This window comes from Rhinolophus ferrumequinum, chromosome 17, assembly GCF_004115265.2.
Source record: "Rhinolophus ferrumequinum isolate MPI-CBG mRhiFer1 chromosome 17, mRhiFer1_v1.p, whole genome shotgun sequence".
Taxonomy (NCBI): domain Eukaryota; kingdom Metazoa; phylum Chordata; class Mammalia; order Chiroptera; family Rhinolophidae; genus Rhinolophus; species Rhinolophus ferrumequinum.
Genome location: NC_046300.1, coordinates 30052390 through 30070585, shown reverse-complemented (window position 1 = coordinate 30070585; position 18196 = coordinate 30052390). Strand labels below are relative to the sequence as shown.

At 41.1% G+C, this 18196-nt stretch overlaps 1 protein-coding gene across 1 annotated transcript in view; it reads left to right on the top strand.

Moving 5' to 3' along the window:
• Positions 1–18196, top strand: part of PLCL2 (phospholipase C like 2) — a 176965-nt gene that overhangs the window by 104090 nt on the left and 54679 nt on the right. The window contains exon 3 of the mRNA XM_033132705.1: positions 1129–1332. Coding sequence (XP_032988596.1) covers positions 1129–1332 — 204 coding nt within the window. The remainder of the gene's footprint in view (positions 1–1128; positions 1333–18196) is intronic.

The window sequence follows — 18196 nt, the reverse complement described above, 5'->3', positions numbered from 1 at the left end:
CAACCATGAAGTGCTTTTGAGCCAAATGACACCTGGTTTGGTGTCCTGTCTAAAGCAATACTAATAAAAAGAAAATGTTTACATTTAAAACTGAAGTGTTGCTTATTGCCAAGAACCGGGGGAACCTGAGAGCAGAAGGCCGGGGGCATGGAGGGCCTACACCCCTCTCCACTGGCCGCCATGCTCAGCCCAGATCAGGACTCAGGGGTGCCTACAATAACATGCCCCACTCATATTTGGATTAGAATTTACCTGCTGTTATACTGAGCAGAAGCATACACCTCAGCAACAACAGATTTCAGATAAAATCTGGACTCCTTCACTTACCAGCTGTGTGACCTGAGGTAAGAGAGAGGGGCTGAGGCTCCATTTCCTCGTCCACAGCATGGCTTGTTGAGAGGATTAAATGCTTCCTAAATATGCCTACCATAGCTTAGCACTTGGTAAGTCCTTAAATAATGCCAACTCGTGACATGGTATGGTGTCGAAGGGTTTTCTTTAATGGACATTTTAATGGCATACCTCTCTTGATTGGAAAAAACAGAGAGGGGGAGAAGCACTGAGATCAGTGGAGACACGGCTAGGGGTCAGCCGCAGGCAGACCTGCTGGTGAACTGCGGCGTCCTCAGAGTTCCCTTAGGTTCAGAACCAGCAGGAATAAACAGGTGAGGGACATGCATGTTCTTACCTCACAAATATTCCTATCCTTTTTGGACGGCTGGCATTCTTGATACTTATTTTACACTGGATTTGACTTTTTTTCTTAATCTTTTAGCTTCTTTGAATGCAGATGCCATTCTTTTCGTTTGCTCATAAATGCGTGTCAGCCTTAGCACTGCTGTGAACTTTGATCTGAAAAGAGGCTTTGCCCTTGAGAAGAATTTAACTTGTTTGCATTTTCTGTACTTTTAATAGATCAGCATTACAAATATCTATAACTGTATTTACTTTGGAAGATAGCCATTTTTCGCAGGGTAAAGGAATCGTTTGCCAATTCTGTCATAACATTGCTAATAACTCTTGTACTAGGCAGTTCAAGTATAATCACGTATTATCAATTATAATATCCATGAGAAATGAAAGCACCTGGTTAAATGATAAAGTGTCTCCTTTCTTTCCATTTAACAGAATGCAGTGGTGTCATTCAAGGAGCTGTGTGGCCTCTCCTCTGTGGCCAATCTCATGCAGTGCATGTTGGCGGTGTCTCCCCGCTTTCTGGGGCCTGACAACACACCCCTGGTCGTCCTGAATCTCAGTGATCAGTATCCCACAATGGAATTGCAGGGAATCGTGCCTGAGGTTCTAAAGAAGATTGTCACAACTTACGACACAGTGAGTAGTTTTTGGTACTTTAATGTAGCCTGGGTAAGAGAGGTATCTCAAGAGAATATACCAGATGTAATCAAGAGCTCTTGCTAAGAGGTGCTTTCTTCTTCATGCTTCATTTACCTACACTGGAAAAATTATGTTTCTGACCTTGCTGTATTGGAAAGTGTTTCGTGTGTTGTTGTTGTTGTTATTGTAGAAAGCAGGATTCAGAGACACTTGCTTCAGTCGGACTAAATAGTAGTTTGCTTTTCAAGAGCTATTTCTGGATTGGTAGGGTATACTATTTTCCACACATACATAGTAAAGAGTTTTTTGTTGTTGTTCTTTTCTCTTCCCCTGCAACTAGCCATCGATTCACTCATTTTTATTTTGTTTTCATTTTTCGAACTGGTAAAAGTCAGAAATTTAATTTCTTTTCCAAGTAAATTTTAAGAGCCATAAGGAGCAGGTGCTTCCATCACATAACTCTGTGCTGTGCAATGGTTTCCTTCCTAACAGCAGGTGCTCTGAGATACCTATAATTTGTAATCAGCTTAACATTAATGAGGTATCCTCAGGACACCTAGAATATTACATATTTACACTGAAGGTGTATCTTGCATTTTCTTAATCACATTCTGCTGTTTTTGTACTTTTGAACTTACCATAATTCTAAGGGAGAATTTAGGCGGGGAACAGCACCCCTTTCAAGCTCACAAAGTAGCTGTAGCTGTCAGGGTTAAGGGTCGTGCTGGACACACCCCTCCCAGATGGGCCAGGCTGTCAGTCTTTACTGTTCAGAATGCTCACGGATAAGAGGCTTCACCTACCACCTCCTCCGCACTAAAAGCATGAGCTGAGACCACAAAACACTAGGCTGCTTCTGATGTAGCCTGCCGCGGTCAAAAACAGAACAAGATGGGCATCATATACTTTAACAAAAATATCATGTTTGACTGTTTTTTAAAATTGATCTCAAAACTGCAATTGAGAGGAATTCATACAATTCAAGGAAAAGAAAAATACTTGAGGTCAGCATTTCCCACAGTGTGTTCTGAGGAACCTTGGTTTCTTAGGATGTCCGTAAATGTCACATGGGAGACAGGGTTCTATGGTGAAATAATTTTGGGGAAACACTGGTTTCAAGGATAAATTAATCAGACGTGTTTACCGCAGGGATTCTCAGGGCCTTTTATTTGCTGACCCAGTGAGTTCCCTAGAGGGTGATGAATGAAGTATGCCCTGTTTCACAAATTGACTTGACCATGGGGTGCTATTGCCAAAAACAAACTTTCTGAAGAACTTTTGTTCGTGATTTTCTTCGCTTCTTGGAAGTACAGGCCAGAAGAATGGAATATTTTAAAGAGCTTATCAGTTCATTCCCTTAAAAAAGTGGTATTTGATCTTGTTCATAGGTTCCTATGCGGTAGCCACACATTGTAGCAGATGGTTGTTATTCCCTGTTTCCAACCTTGAGTCCATGATAGTGTCAGAGATGGAAAGGACAGAACATTCAACACTGCAGGCGAACATCCAACGCTGCAGGCAAGCCACAGCGAGTGGCAGTCCACCTGCAGAAAGAAGGAAGGCCAAGGGCAAATGTGTCTGGTTAGGGGAAGCACCATGCTGGGCCTGTGTCCTCAGGGACCGCCCAGTTGCCTAGAAGGGTAAAGGAGGCAGCTGGGGAATGAAATCAACATAGGAAGCTTATGCAGCTATTGCTTAGCTTGGGGGGGGGGGGGGGTGGTGGAATGGAAAGGTAGGAAAAAAGGGAAAAGTGAAGTCGTTTGAAGAGCTTTTTCATGCTGTGACTCAAGCTACCTAGTTAGTTCCCACCTCTTACAGTTTTATGAGAAGACAACTAGCTGATATTTGTAAATGCCCTTTAAGCTTCAGCCACAGATAAAACCATCAGACGTTTTACAGACCGATTTCCCTGACCAAATCTAACATAACTTGCCCCCTTAGGTATTTCACTGATCGCTGTGGCATTCACACGCTGACATTTTCTTCACGGTAACCTTTTTAACAAGAACTTTCTGCAAGTGGGCTGGTGGTGCCCTATGTAGGTGAGAACAGGATAGAATGGAGAAGGGTTAGTATCCAGGACCTTGTTCAGGGGCTACGTGGCAATCCAAAGCAGGAGTGTGATTGTGGCTAAGTCTCAAGGTCTATGTTAAAGAGCCACAGAGACACAGCAACCTTCGCAGCTTCCACCTCAATAGTTGGCACAGGAATCCCTCAGGGTGCCTTGGTTCCCTGCTTCTTCCTCTTCCTGGACTGGTCGATGATAAACTTAATATATAACTCTTATTTGCATATAACTTGAACAATGTGTGTTGTTGTAGAAATGATGACAGAATATATTAACTTGTTTAAGTTTTTTAAATTGTGAAATTACTCTTACGTAATGTTTAATTGAAATAGCCGTGCTGTATTATACCCCTGCCTTTATTGATTTGTTCTGTTTTTAAATTTATCTGCTAAACTAAGCTATAAAGTATTCAACATGCTTTCAAATTATTGCAATTTGAATTTTAAAAATTAGAATTTTGTTGTAGCAATATTGTAACGCTTGTGATTTTTTTTTCTTTAGTCCTTTTTTTAGTGACTTAATGGTTTCTCACCTGTGACAATTTATTAAAGCTAGCTCAAGGAATAGGTTAAATATTGATGGGACATATACTGTGGTCTTGCACAGACTGGAACTTTAAAAATAGCTCTTTATTTTTGTAATGTTATGTTGAAGTTAACCCAAAATTAACCTTAGAAATAAGATCTTACTTCATTTTCTTGACTTCCCATTTTTCATTTGAAGACTCCAAATGAGAAGTAAGGGTAGTTTAGGAAATCCCCTCTGGAATGCCTGTGTCACTGCCGTGTCCAGGCTGAAGCGTCCCCTCCTCTTAGGTCCTCTTAGGACTGTGCTGTCTCCTAAGAGTGGACAGATATGTACTTGGGCTGCCAAGGCTGTGATGACTTTCCAGTGTCTAAATTCTATGAGTAAACTGGTATATCAGAAATATGCCAGTATCTTTGTGAGCAAAGAGAATGTGGAGAAGGAATGAACGATGGAAATGTGAACATGTACGCCTATATGGAAACTAGAAAAGAATGTCCATGCATAGGGTGCCACACATCCCAAGTTTCCTGGGATGGACCTTGCTTATACACCTGTTGTCCCAGCACAATTATTAATAATGCTCCCTGTAATTATTAATAAAACTCTGAACAGTGTCCCTATTTAGATTAATTCATTATGGTCACCCTACCCATGGTCCCTCGATTGTCCTAATGGCTTCTATGATTACCACTAACTGTCCAAATTGTGGTTTTACCCTATTTGTGGTAACTTCTTGGATCCTGGAACTGCTGAGCTTTGAGCCTGGGACCTAGCTTAGGAAGACAGGTGTCAAAATCATTCAGAAGTAGAGTAGAAGTACAGACATCTTCTTAGACTAGGCAGATTGGCGGGGGGGCAGCGGGGAGGGCTGTTCAAAATCAGGACTGGACTGGTATGGAGAGCGGGAATGAGTGTTGTCAGACAAATAAGACTTTTGTTCCCGTAGGGAGGTTATAATTTAGTAGAAAAGATGAAGTGTATCAAGATAGTTACTAAGGTGATAGACGATAGATATTTAAAAATATGTAACCAAATTATTTGGATGTTCAAGGAGAGTATGGCCAGTTTGGGGTTTAGGGATTAGGAAAACTTCAAGGAAACATTGGCCTTTGAGCTAGACCTTTAAGAATGAGTTACATTTCAAAGGTAAAGTTAAGATGGAATCTGCTGTAAGTGGACTTCACAGGGTGAAACATGCTCAGACATGGGAAGCACGTATTTTGGGAAATCCAAGTTTGGACCGCAGGAGTTCTTACACATTTTTGAGCAGTAAAAGGTCATGCTCAGAATTGTGGACTATGGGAAGGTTGGAGTGAAAGAGAACTCAGAGACCACCTGTGGAGCACCTTTATTTTGCCGATGAGAAAATGGAAACCTTGTGGTACATCAAATTAATGACAGAACCAGGATGGCAGCTTAGGTAGTCTCTCTGCCCATTTTTTTTTTTCCTTTCTGCAATCCAGATCAGGAAAATTAGTGATGTGTGCTATGTAGATGAATGATTAATATACCGATAAAACCCAGATACCTTCAATAATAGTAATGTAAAGTTGCTCGAAGTCATAGATATCTTGTTTCTGATTCTTGCTCCCCATGAACTCCCTGTAACTCTGAACAGTGTCCCAGTGGAAAATATTTTGGCATACTTTGGTGTATATTAAAAGGCAGAGTCAATGAGCTTAAAATAAGGAAGACTGTAATTAATAGATCAAATGCCACTCAAAGAAATCTGATTACAAGATTCTGAACGTATCTTTTATATTATTTCTTCAGAAAACAGAAAATTGAAATATTTTGCTTTAAATTTATGTAAACTTGAATGCATCCACTGTTAACAATCAGCTATCAAGATCGAGCTTGTTCTCTCATGTAATTGAAGGCTGGTGGGAGAAAATAAGGATTATGTCACCAAAGTTTAAGAGATTCTACTGAATGACTGGGTATTCTTTATAATACACAATACTCCTAAGAATGGATCTGCTCTGACATTTCAGCACTATGTTTCCCTGTCTTCTATCAATATATGTGTCAAATTCATCATCTTTTTAAATTAAAGTGATTTGTACAAGTCTTTTAACATTAAGGAAAGCAATATTTCATCTCTATCTTCATCAGTTTCAGATTTACTGTCTGTTTCAGTGTTAAATTTAAAAATTTTTATGAGCTCTATACTAACATATAGAGACCAAGGAGTCACCATTCTTCCTCTATAGTGAGAACACATTGGAAATGTAAACATTTTGTGAAGTGTGACATAAAAAGAAAGTTCTCTTTAAAAGATTTTTCATTGGACTTTGAGGACAGTATTCTAAGTGAAATAAGTCGGACACAGAAAGACAAGTACTGCCTGACTCCACTCAGATAAGGTATTTAAAACAGTCAAATTCATAAAATCAAAGACTGGAATGGTAGTTAGCTGGTGCTGGGGGGAGAGGGGGGTAGGGAGTTGTTACTCAGTGGGCATAACGTAAGGTGAATACACTCTCGAGGTCTGTGAACAGCATTGTACCCATGGCCGTCGGGAGTGTATCATGCACTTAACATTTGGTAAGAGGGTGGAGCTCATGTTAAGTGTTCTTATCACAACAAGAGTTTTTGAAAAAGACAAGCTAGTGTTTTCCTGGATTTTACAATTTTTCTGTAATATGGACTATGCTCCCATAATTGTAATGAAATTGAAGATGCAGTCACAGGGAATGAAAAAGAGAGAAGAAGGAACCGTAAAGAAAATGTTACAGACAGTCTGGTTGTCCATCTACAAGGCGGTGGACTCGCTGGCAGCCGCCACTTGTTCAGAGATTATACAGGAATTTATTCTTATCCGTACAGTTCCTTTGTCTCTGCTTTCTATTTGAAATTAATTTCTTGCCATATCTTACAACTTCACACAAATCTTGATTTTAATTGCCTTCACGTTTAATGAAGAAAGCATACTCTGGGGAACCCATTTATCCAGTAGAGAACAGTATTTTTGGGAGTTGAAAGGAACAAGATCCTTTGTCTTGTCAAGGAGGATGTTATTTGATTTCTTTGAATGTTGTTTATATAGGTTACGGAGTAGTCCCTTCTAACTCATTACTTGAAATATCTCTTAAATAAAACAAGGTTCTTTAAATAAAATAGCGTGAACTGAAGGGTTTTTTTCTTACCAACAGACATGTTGGGAATCGAATGAAACATCAGAAACATTCTATGTTGTTGGTATGGTTTCGTGTGTTTTGTCTTGACAATGCTTAATGCAGTGAAGAGATAAATCACACTTCATAATTAATGAAGTCTGCCTGTCTGGACCAAACCAGACATGATCTGTAATAAGGTTACTATTGATTCCCCATCTCCTTTGTGGCTCCTTTTATCAGTCTCCTGTCTCAGAACTTGACATTAAAATCTTTTAATTGGAGGTGTCAAATTCCTCAACTTTTGTAACTATAACGGAAAGGTGATTGTAAGACTTTATTTCTGATCCACTTTTCTAGATTTACATGTCTCCACAGAAACGACTGAAAGACACATATTTAGTGTGTTCTTACACACACACACACACACACACCGCAGATACTAAGCTATGAACAGTTGGGGAAAGAGGAGCATTTTAGGGGCTGTCAATCCCCTTGAAAGAGACTTCGTCATATAGCAATTTTTATCAATTTAATTTGATACCCAGCTCCAAGCTCTCTGGGAGGACAAAAATGAAGGCCTTAATGGGAATTAACGTATCAGATGGTGTATTCAAACAAGAAATGATCAATGGTTTTAATCTAGCCACTGTGACATCTGACGTAGTAACCGTCTGATTTAAAATTTCTAAGTAAACTAGGAAATAATAACTCGGTGCTTTTCAAACATATTGATAAATGAGAAATGGGAACCTACTATTGTCGTCACTTTAGTTTTTGTATAGATTTCATTTTAACCAAAGCTCCCTCGGGAACGGTTATGGTGCAGTGGTTTGGGGCCATTTGTTTGGTGGGATCTCGACTGTTTTATGGTACATCTCTGTTTAGAATCTTTCTATTGCTTTCTAAAGCAGCAGAGCAAGATTGCTTATTTTTCAAACCTTTATTTCCCTGAATCTGGTAGAAAATATGTGTAAAATATAAACCTAAAAGCTCCAGAAAAGGTAGGGAACCTCTAAACCGATGCTTTGTGCAAAAGAACACGACTACACCTTTGATAAACTAAGATCATCGAAGTATGTACTGTAGTCTTTTTTTCTTCCTATTCAAGAACAGAGGAATTACTTCCTGTGTTCCCATCAAATTCCACATTGAACACTGGATTGCCCTTGTATAATTCCTTCAAAGTTTACTTGGTATATCTGTCTTGTCCCTTCTTGAAGTATTTTGTTTATGTTTCTGCAGTAGGCCAGGGTACCTCCTTGAGTTGTCTGCTAAGTTCTTCTTTCTGTCAAGGACCTCTTGAGGAAATTAAAAAAAAAAACAACAAACAACAGCAACAAAAAGCAAAGGACCATATACATTTTTAAAATTCTGTACTTGCTCTATAAATAATATACACAGTTCTTTTGGTCAGTCATAATTTTCACTGGAGGCTTTTCAAAGTTGTGAGGAAGCATTTAGCTTCCCTGTCCTAGTTTATTTACTAACTTTTTGTCTCCATTAGACTTTGAATAAATAAACTTTAATTGAGCAGAGGAGGCAGTGCTGGCTGTCTCTCCCTTTCTGTGACCATCATCCTAGTTCAGCTCCTCGTTCACCACCTGTCCATGTGGCAGAGTTTGAGTTCAGACTTCACACTCACCTCAGATGGCAAAGGGAATGTAGCTTTCCTGTCTCCCTGAGGGAGAGGTGGGTATTCCTAAATTGTAGTTCAGTTTGGTCAACTTGCCCCATTGCATTAATTTGCATTATACATTTTGTGCTGTAAATGCTCAGTTCTTTAGGTGAAATGCTCAGTCTCTCAGACTTTCTCTCCTTCCCTCTGCTCCTCTACAGAGTGGCCACTGGTTGCCGAGCGGCCTGTGGCAGAGGTCTTCTTTCTGTGTCCTTAGTAAAGCTCACCATCCCCTCCCCCTTACTCCCCATTCCCCTTGAGGTTGGTCCAAGCGGCGGAGGGATTTCCTAGCTCCATCCCCACTCACTCGGGACTGCGAGGGGTGGACTTCCTGCCTCTGCTCCACTGCGCCTTTCCTCCTCCCATCCTAGAGCTGCACACCCTGGTCCAGCCTTGGTAGGTGGATGAGGGGCAGTCTTCTCTACCCCAGGGGGTGAAGCACCAGGCTTGTTTCTTGATATGTTAAAATAATTTCAAAAATAGTTTCTCCTTGACAAATCCTGACTTTCAAGCCTGTTGTTTTGGTGGGAACCTGAAAAAAAAAAAGTCTAATTTGACCTTTAAATCTGAGAAGTGTCTTTGTTTTTATAAGATAGCTGCTCTTCACCCAGGCTCTGAAACTCACTGTTTGAATAAGTGGAAAGCCCCCAGGGCAAAATGATTTATAAAATATGGCCACATATGTGGGGGAAAAAATCGCTTTGCACTCTCCCCACTGTACCTGTGACTGCTGTAGCCCCCGAGACTGCAGCATCCCGTCCCCACTGCAGTGCATCTTCTGGATTGCTGGAAAGCAAACTTCCTGAAATGTCACGTAGAGAAAGACCTGCATGTTTCAGAGAGGAGCCAGGAGGTAGAGTTGGAAGTATGGTATGACAACTTGGAGAACTAGATCAGCTAAAGGGATTATATTATGATCATCAAGAAGAATAGAGCCGAATTGCTGTCTATTACCTGGACTATTTTTAGGGAAATAACATTCTTCGTAGAGCATCTTGGAACAGAGGCATCTCTTTGGTGTATTTGGATCGATGAAGAATTTATGTTAAGCCTAATAATTGCCAGGAGAGAGAAAAGGGGCGGGGGGAGGAGGAATAATGTGAAGAACGTGTACCTCATGCATATTTTCCTCTAGCAATTGAAGTTTTCTAGAATCAAAATTTTTGATTTTTCTCTTGAAACATGCATCAAACACAGTTAATACCATGCAGCCCTTTAAAACTAAAAAGTTTTTACAGCATTCAGAATCTTCTGACATCTTAAAGTTTGTAATTATTTTTGTCGTGTTCGCAGAATGTTATTGCTACATCAGTTTTTGTGGATGTGATTGTCCTTTTTTATGGAAATCCTTTTCAAACAGAAAAGCAGTGATCAAAGAAACAAAGAGCCTAATTGGCTTTCAGTATGTGATAATTTGTATGTCTTTATGCAGCTTGAGTTCCAAATGCTTTCAGAGTCACAAAGATGAAGCCTTGCTGACCTAGAACATGCATTTCATAGCTCACTAATGCAGGCAACCTGCTTCTCCCTTGTGTTTGGGGGCTTGGCTCACTCTCACCTTGGACGCAGAGGGAAGCCGAGTCTCTCCTTGACCCTCCGGCCTGTGCTGTTGGCACAGAGGGCGTTGTGACAGTGTGCGCTGGCTACTTTGAAAGAAAAATCCATGTATTCATTTCCATCGCTGTGAGCTTGTAGACACGGGGATAAAACCTTGGAGCTCCCCAAGTAGGGGGCTCCATTTTGGAACACCAATTCCTGTGTGGGCTGCAGCCTTTGGAGAAGCCAGGAAATGCGCCTTCACCATTTAACTTAATTAGTTTTCCTAACAGTGGCCATCTCTCATTAGGTGGGGAGTTGGGGTTGGGTGGCCTGTGGTGCTTCTACATTCCACCTGGGAAGGTGACTGCCTTTGGCATCTGAGCCTTCATTGAGCTTAGCCCTGGTGTCTGACTCCATGTGGGTTTCAGAATGTTCTCCGGCTAGTTAAGTGGAGCTATTTTGCCTGAGTGATTATTTTAACAGTGCTGGCTATAATTAACCAGTAAGAATCACACATGTGAATTTCTTTTCAGAAATATTTTTTTGGTAAAGATGCATCAAAAGGATGAAATCGTTTAATATTTCATTGTATCCCATTGTTGTTCAGGTTAGAGTTTAGGAAGCATGTAAGTTGCAATGATAATATAATTTTATTGTTTAGATGGTGATGTTCTCCATACCATTCCCTGACTTTATAAATGCACGATTCATTCATCACAGATTAACTTGATTTATTGCCACCCATTCTTGGGTAGTTTAGAACGGCATATGCTTTTCTATTTAGAAATTCAGCAGTGTTGCAAGTCCAATTTGGAGTTGAATTGAAAAGATTGAAATTCCATTAGATACGTGTATAAAATTGTTAGTGGTAGTATATAGATTTGTGTGTAACTGAAATGCTGAGCTCCTGTTTTCATGGACACATACTCTTTGGTTGAACAATCACATTTTGGTAGACAACTCTCTAAGAAATGGGATAATTTGGATGGAATCAACTTCATAAAATGAAGCTATTGAAATAACCAGATTATATGAAAAATCATATATTTCTGAATTATCTTTGAGAAAATGTCATTGTAGACACTTACTTGAGCCACCTTTTGGCATTTTCCCCTGGGCAGTAGGATATACTGATTTCTGACTTTTTTCCCCTGTCTGTTCTGTTGCTAGTCATGAAGTGGAAAAAAAAAAAAAAAAAAAAAAAAAAAAAAACCTTAAGTATTTTTCCACAGCCTATTGAATAATGAGGCAGTGGTTCTTCTCCACAGCTAGATGTATTCCTATAAATAACATTTGGCACTACATAAGCTTTGAAGCCCATTTTGTTATGTTAAATTTGACCTCATCTTCATAAGACTAGTCATTCAGCACTGCCTGTGAGTTCATTGTTTCTCCTTTCTGCACAGGTGAGGAGGCTTACCCTCCTCTCCTGCTTGGGTGGTGACTTCCCTCTCTGCACATGCCCTGCTCTCCGTGAGGACTGCAGGCACTGTCACTTGTTTTTCTATTTTAACAGCTACTAGTTTTCATTCCGTTCACTTATATTCCCCCAGACTGTTGCGAAATAATTAATGCCACTCACCCCACTAAAATAACCACCTTTGATACCAGAAATCTGATTTTACCACCACACGAATTCATCAGGAATAAAAACAACACTTAATAATGGTTTTAAAGTCTTTTCTAACTTAATTAGGGCATTTCAAATTCTGAGCCGTAAGAAAATTACTCTCACAGTAAACTCAGTGGGTGGACGATATGATGTGTTAAGAGTTAAGTTTAACTCTACAAACTTAAAAATAACGTGTTAAGTAATTTAAAATATTTATTTCCTTACTGTATTTAGTATTAGTCAAATCAGTAGGGCTAACTATTACAGATTTTTATATGGAGATTTTATATAGGAGATCCTTTATCTACTTATACAAGTCTTTAATTCAAATACTTTCTTTGAAATCAGTGTTGATCCCTCTAGTTTTCTTTACACTTCTACACTGGAGAGTGATTGTAAGGCAGAGTCTCAGCCTCCGCTCCCCGCACAAGAACGCAGGACATGGTGAGGCCAAAGAGGAACAACAACGGAGCCATAGATGGGGAAGTCATACCACTATATTGTCGATGGCGGCTGGTGGAGACACAAAAGCAAACATCCGCCAGGACCCCAACGAGGGGTCTTCCTGTACCCCCGTCTCGCTGGCGGCTGGGCGAGACACAGAAGTAGGATCCACATTATCTGCAATCCGCCATCCATGCTTACTAACCCCACTTGCTAGTCGCAATCTGCTGTCTGCTTCTCTGCCAACCAACCAACCCCCCAGTGTAGCCACGGCAGGTATATCAGTGGCTAATGGCTAACCGGTAACAGCTGCTGGCCACCCAGCCACAGCGGATGGCCACCTGATTACAACTGATGGCCATCCACTACGTGAGCCAGCACCTTTCCACATGAGGCCGAGAGCCAGGAAACAGCTCCCTGGGACTCTGTCCCCACAGTGATCAAATGGAGGCGTTATACCATCATTTATATCATTACATGGCACAAGATAATTTTAGTTTTTTTAATCAGTTATCTGGTGTCAAAAGCAAAAATCTATCTTTGTGAATACAAATGGCTATTTGAGTTGATGCGTCATGTAACGTGTTAGAGCGGCAGTTGGGAAATGAGGGCCTACGGTCTGTAAGCTAAGAATGGTTTTTACATGTTAAATGATTGAAAAAAATTAAAAACAGTATTTCATATTTCATGACATGTGAAATTCATATGAAATTCACACCTCAGTGTCCATAAACGAAGTTTTATTACAGCATGGCCCTCTCCATTACGTAGTCTCTGTAACTGCTTTCTCACAACAACTGCACAGCTGAGGATTTGCAACGGAAACAAAGTCTAAGCTTAAAAGCCTGAAATATGTACTGTCCGCCCCTTTACAGAAAAAGTTTGGCAACCCCTCAAAAGGAAGATGGGGAGAAAAGTCCTTAGGTTGTTTTATTTGATGCACTGGCTTCCAGATTCACTTTTGTCAGCTTAAATTGTGATTTGAAAGGTTTTTCTTTCTTTTAGTAATGTCCTCAGTTTATTTTGAATTTTGATCCATAAGAACATCACTCTACTTATTAACCCAGTAGGAGGAGAGGGCGATCATTGCTTGAGTGCCTGGAAAAAGCAGTAATGCTCATTGTTAGCATTTGATGGTCAGAAACCCAAAGACACGAGACGTGGAACACTAGGAGAAGAAAGCCATGAAAATTCAAGTTTGCTCTGATTTCTTAACAGAGCTCATGAGGCAAGTCGCACTGTCAGTAGAAAATGGTGACAATCCACCCGAGTTTTGTGTTACATAATCCAGTAAAATCTATAACTAACTTCACTTCACGCACACTGAGTGAGACGCACAGTCAGGATTGTGCTGCTTGGTAAGGAGACGTTAGGGACGCGCCACAGAATCCAGTTAAGTGGTTGGTGCTCCTTTTCTCAGTCAGATCAAGCAGTTCTTGTTAGGGGAGGGTAAAGGTTGGGTAGAGAAAGGGGAATTGGGTGGAGTTGGTAATCATGCTCCACGTCTTCTCTAAAACCCCCGTTTCCTTTCACCCTCCCAAAGAGGGAGGAGGGCTTTCTCTCAGAGTGTAAAATCCAGGCCATGCTAACCACATTCTATTTAAAGCTTTCTCATAAGGAGAGAGATTAGAAAGGGGGCTGAAGGTGGAGACCAAACCTGAAGCGTTCTCCCATCAGGGGGACAGGAAAGCTGCTCCGAAGCCCCTCTGATTCCCACACCCTGCTGTTCTCTGTGCTATTCCTCTCTTCTTAGGCTCCTTATAGCCTGGAATCATACATTCATTGATTTGATTCCTTTTTGGAAGGTACATCTCTCCCCCTCCCCTGAATCTGAGCTCCAGGGTAGCAGGGACTGTGTGTCCTGTTCACCACTGTGTTCTCACCCCAGAGCAGGCACTCCATATATGTTTATGAATGAATGAATGATGAATGAATGAATGAATGAAAATGACCTTGATCTCCACGACACACATATCAGATGTCCTTTCTACCGATATCTCTGTCCCAGAGTACCTGTATTTCCCTGAAGTTGACCGATTTATATTATCACAAATAACCGTCCACGGGAAGGTCAGGTTTGGGGCCTGCTGAGAGGGTGGACGGTGGAGTGGCTGCTCTTCCTGTCTTTGTACCAGGTGGTAGCACCCGTGTCCTAAGGCAGTGAATGGTGGCTTGCCAGTCCAGGAAGAGGAGGACACCTGAGGTACCTGGACAGCTCCAGGTGCTTGTGGGGAGGGTGAGGCCAGAGGCAGAAGGAGCTGGGCCTTGAACAGGTGGGAGGTAGGAGGGCATGAGGGTCCCAGCGCCCTAGATCGTTTACTTCTTGTTTAAGCCCTCAAGTCTCCCCTACCCTTTGCCAGAGGATTCTTTGCATTGTCTGAAATTCCGACTTACAAACTGATATGTCCTAAGAAGTAAGTATAGCAGGTTGAGGAGTGGAGGGGAGAGGAGGACGAGGGCAGGCTCTTAGTTGTTCTGCTGGCCAGGAGAGGAGCCAGATTCAGTGCAGCCACCCTTGGAGGGGAACACCCCTCGTACACATGTCTGATTTCATCACTTTCCAAAGCACACTCATACATCAGTTGTCATGTGAGCTAACAGGTGGGCACGGGCCCCGGGTGGGCCAAGCATAAAAGTCCCCGCGTGCCAGGTAGCCACCTTCTCTCGGCGGTCATGCCCGATTAATCTCTGACACTCACTGGCCCTGGAGGGGAGCCATACCACTGTCCTGTGCTCCTGGGGGAAGAAACCTTGACATACACACACACACACACACACACATACACACACACACACACACATCTGCCAGCTTCGACCCCACCTTGGGCAATCCTCTGTCATCTCACCAGCCATCCTGAGCTAACTCCCAGGGCAACTGGCACCCAACAGGAGCTATGCCCTGGAGTGTTTTGTCAAGGGCACATCTCAATAAATACAGTTGTGAATTCACACAGACCATCGAGCAGGTGTACATGGAGCGTGAATACATGTGCACAAGATTGTTCTTACACAGAGACATTGCGACGAGAAATTGGGGGAAGGAGGAGGAACCTTCCTATTCCCTAGGAAGTAGCTGAGTGGGATTTTTTTCAGCAGGTGATGCTAGCAAAGAATGTGAGCCCCTGATGATGAAAGAGTCGCTACTCTGGTGCTTCCTCTGTGACTAGATGCAGGTCCATTTCCTTATCTGTAAAACGGGCATAACATCACCACCTTAGCGAGTATGAGATTACATGTAAATAGCCCAGAACATGATAATTTCTCCATAAATGGTAGTCATTATCATGTCATTATTAGTGTTCAAATGTTAGAAATAGGCAGCTCTTGAAGCTTGAAGACCTTTATATGTGTGTATTTTCACATCACTTCAAACTTCAGAGGGGAAGCTTTGCAGTTTGGAGAGCATGGCAACTCTCTTTCATAAAAGTCATTTTTAAATTATAAAGTGAAAAGCAGAAGGTAAGGTTTCCCACCACCTTGCTAGGCTAGTTATTACTCTACTCTAAAAGGGGAAGACACAGAAACACGTGAGCTGTGTGGTCAACCTCAGGAAGAATGCCTGGGTTTATACGGTAAATACTGTAGTAGCTGGTCAAATGCATTCAACCTCAGGAAGAATGCCTGCGTTTATACAGTAAATGCTGTTCAAATGCATTCTTGTCTTCTATCTCTGTCATTCCTGGGATACGGTGGACGCTCACTGTGCTCAAAAATCTTGCTTTTCGTTACAGAGAAGTCTCCAATTGCTTTTCTCTCTTAACTAACATCTATACTTAGTTATCACAGACCTAAGAGAAACTAATGATGCCGTACAATAAGAGTATGATTGAATTACTTTCTGTTAATTAGGAGTTTCTAAATCACCTTGATCCCCTTGGAGAAAAGGCTTGATAGAAATACACAGTAATAAAAGCAATACTGTGTTGAATTCTAATTGTATCTTTTGAAATTTAATTAATTTAGTAAGAATAGTTTTAAACGGGCATCTCATAACTCTAAATGGCTTTTGGTGACTTGAAGGAGTTAATGCAGCATCCAGAACTTCCTAATCTGCTGTCCGCTAGTAGCTTGCTCACTGAATCATTGGGGTTTGAGGAGTTCAAGTTCCCTTTTCTTCCTGCGGGGATGATTCAGGCCAGGTTTTCAGCCCTTCACATCAGTTCTTTGTAGACACTCCTTTCCACCCAAGATGTAGCTTCTGAACTCACTGTCTTTAAAACTTCCAAGACCTGCAGAGTCACAGTTGGTGCCTTGGCCCTTCTTTCCCTCTTACCAGGCACTTACCGGAGGCAGAAGTGAGTGGCTGGCTGCAGACTACATCCCCACTGGAAGGCACCTGGCCCCCTGCAGGCCCCGTTGAAAGTTCCTTCCCAAGTTGCTAAGTCCCTTACTTACTCATATCCGTTCCTACTCTCAGAACTGTAGAGGGTAACTGAGCACAAGGTGCACTTACATCTCATGTCGTCTGAGATGGCATGAGGATGTCATGTAAGCACATCATTATTATAGTTTATAATAATAAATTTATATATAATAATAGTTTATATATAGTTATATATGTAAATATATATTATTAGATATAATAATAGTTTATATATGTAAGAAAAGAGTCTTACGGTGTTACAAGGCTGACACGGCTGAAGGCCGCGGAGAGGATGGGGTTTGTGTATGCCCTCTGAAGTAGCTTGCTTAATATGAGAATGTTGCATGCAGCTTCCCCCAGTGATCATGTCGAAAACAATACGTGGCACACCACGGAGACTTCTGATCATAGAGGTTGATCTTCAAATGGAGCAAGAACAAGATTATTAAAGTGCATGTGAACGAACTATATACATCCTCTCCACACAGAAGAGCGCGGAATGATACATTGTTACATGAACCGATATTTTGAACCGAGTTATTACATAGTTTTTCTGCACAGTGTTACAATTCCAATGGAGTTCCTTTTTCGGCTAGTTTAGGTTCTGTTATTTTGCTCAATTTTCAGTAATTTTTGTTTTCTCTGAGTATTGTATTGTACAGGACTGGAAACAGAAACAAAATCAAAACCAAAATTCTACTCACCTTTTAAAAATTCTGTGTACTTTGTGAGACTAAGGCTGTTCAGAAGTTTGAAAACTTTGCCAACAATTGATAGTAAAATCAACAACTTTAAATCTGCACATTGACTTCCTAAGTAATCCTTTGTTATATAGGTGCCCCCGATTTTTCCAGAGCCTTTTTCTGTTTTCCCCTGGGTGTTTTGCACAATGGAGCTTCTCCAGCCCCTGCTCAATTTAAATATGTTTGGGATCATATGGAGACTTCTAGTAATGCTAAATCCCATTTAAGCTAGAAATATGAGTGAATAAGTGTTTGGTTGTGGCTTTATAGTTTATTCAGTTGTCTGCATAAAATAAAAATTTCTTACCTGATTTAAAAATGTATCTTTGGAAAAGATAAACCACCATGGTACATTCACTATTTTAATTCCTCTGCCTCTGTGATTTTGTCTTTTGTTCTTTTATCCCTCTACAGAGTACTCTTCCCCCACCCCTGATTTCCTCTTTGTAGTGTTTTCTCACATCTCTGCTCCTTTCTCCTTCCTCCAGCCTAACAAATGTGTACTACTAAGGACTTCTAGTGGCTGACACTGGAAGTGCCGCTTAGAAATAACCCACAAGTGTAAGCTTTCGGTCCATCCAGTGTGTACTGGGTGCCGAGACAACCGAAAGAGTAAGAACCTAGGGCAATCTGATGTTTTGATTGCATATTATTTATTTTTGGTGAATGTTATACTGAATCCAAATGGTCCTTTAGGTGAGAACAGGAGAAACCTATTAATATATAACTGTGTGTAATAAGCATAACATCTTTATCATAACATCATAACA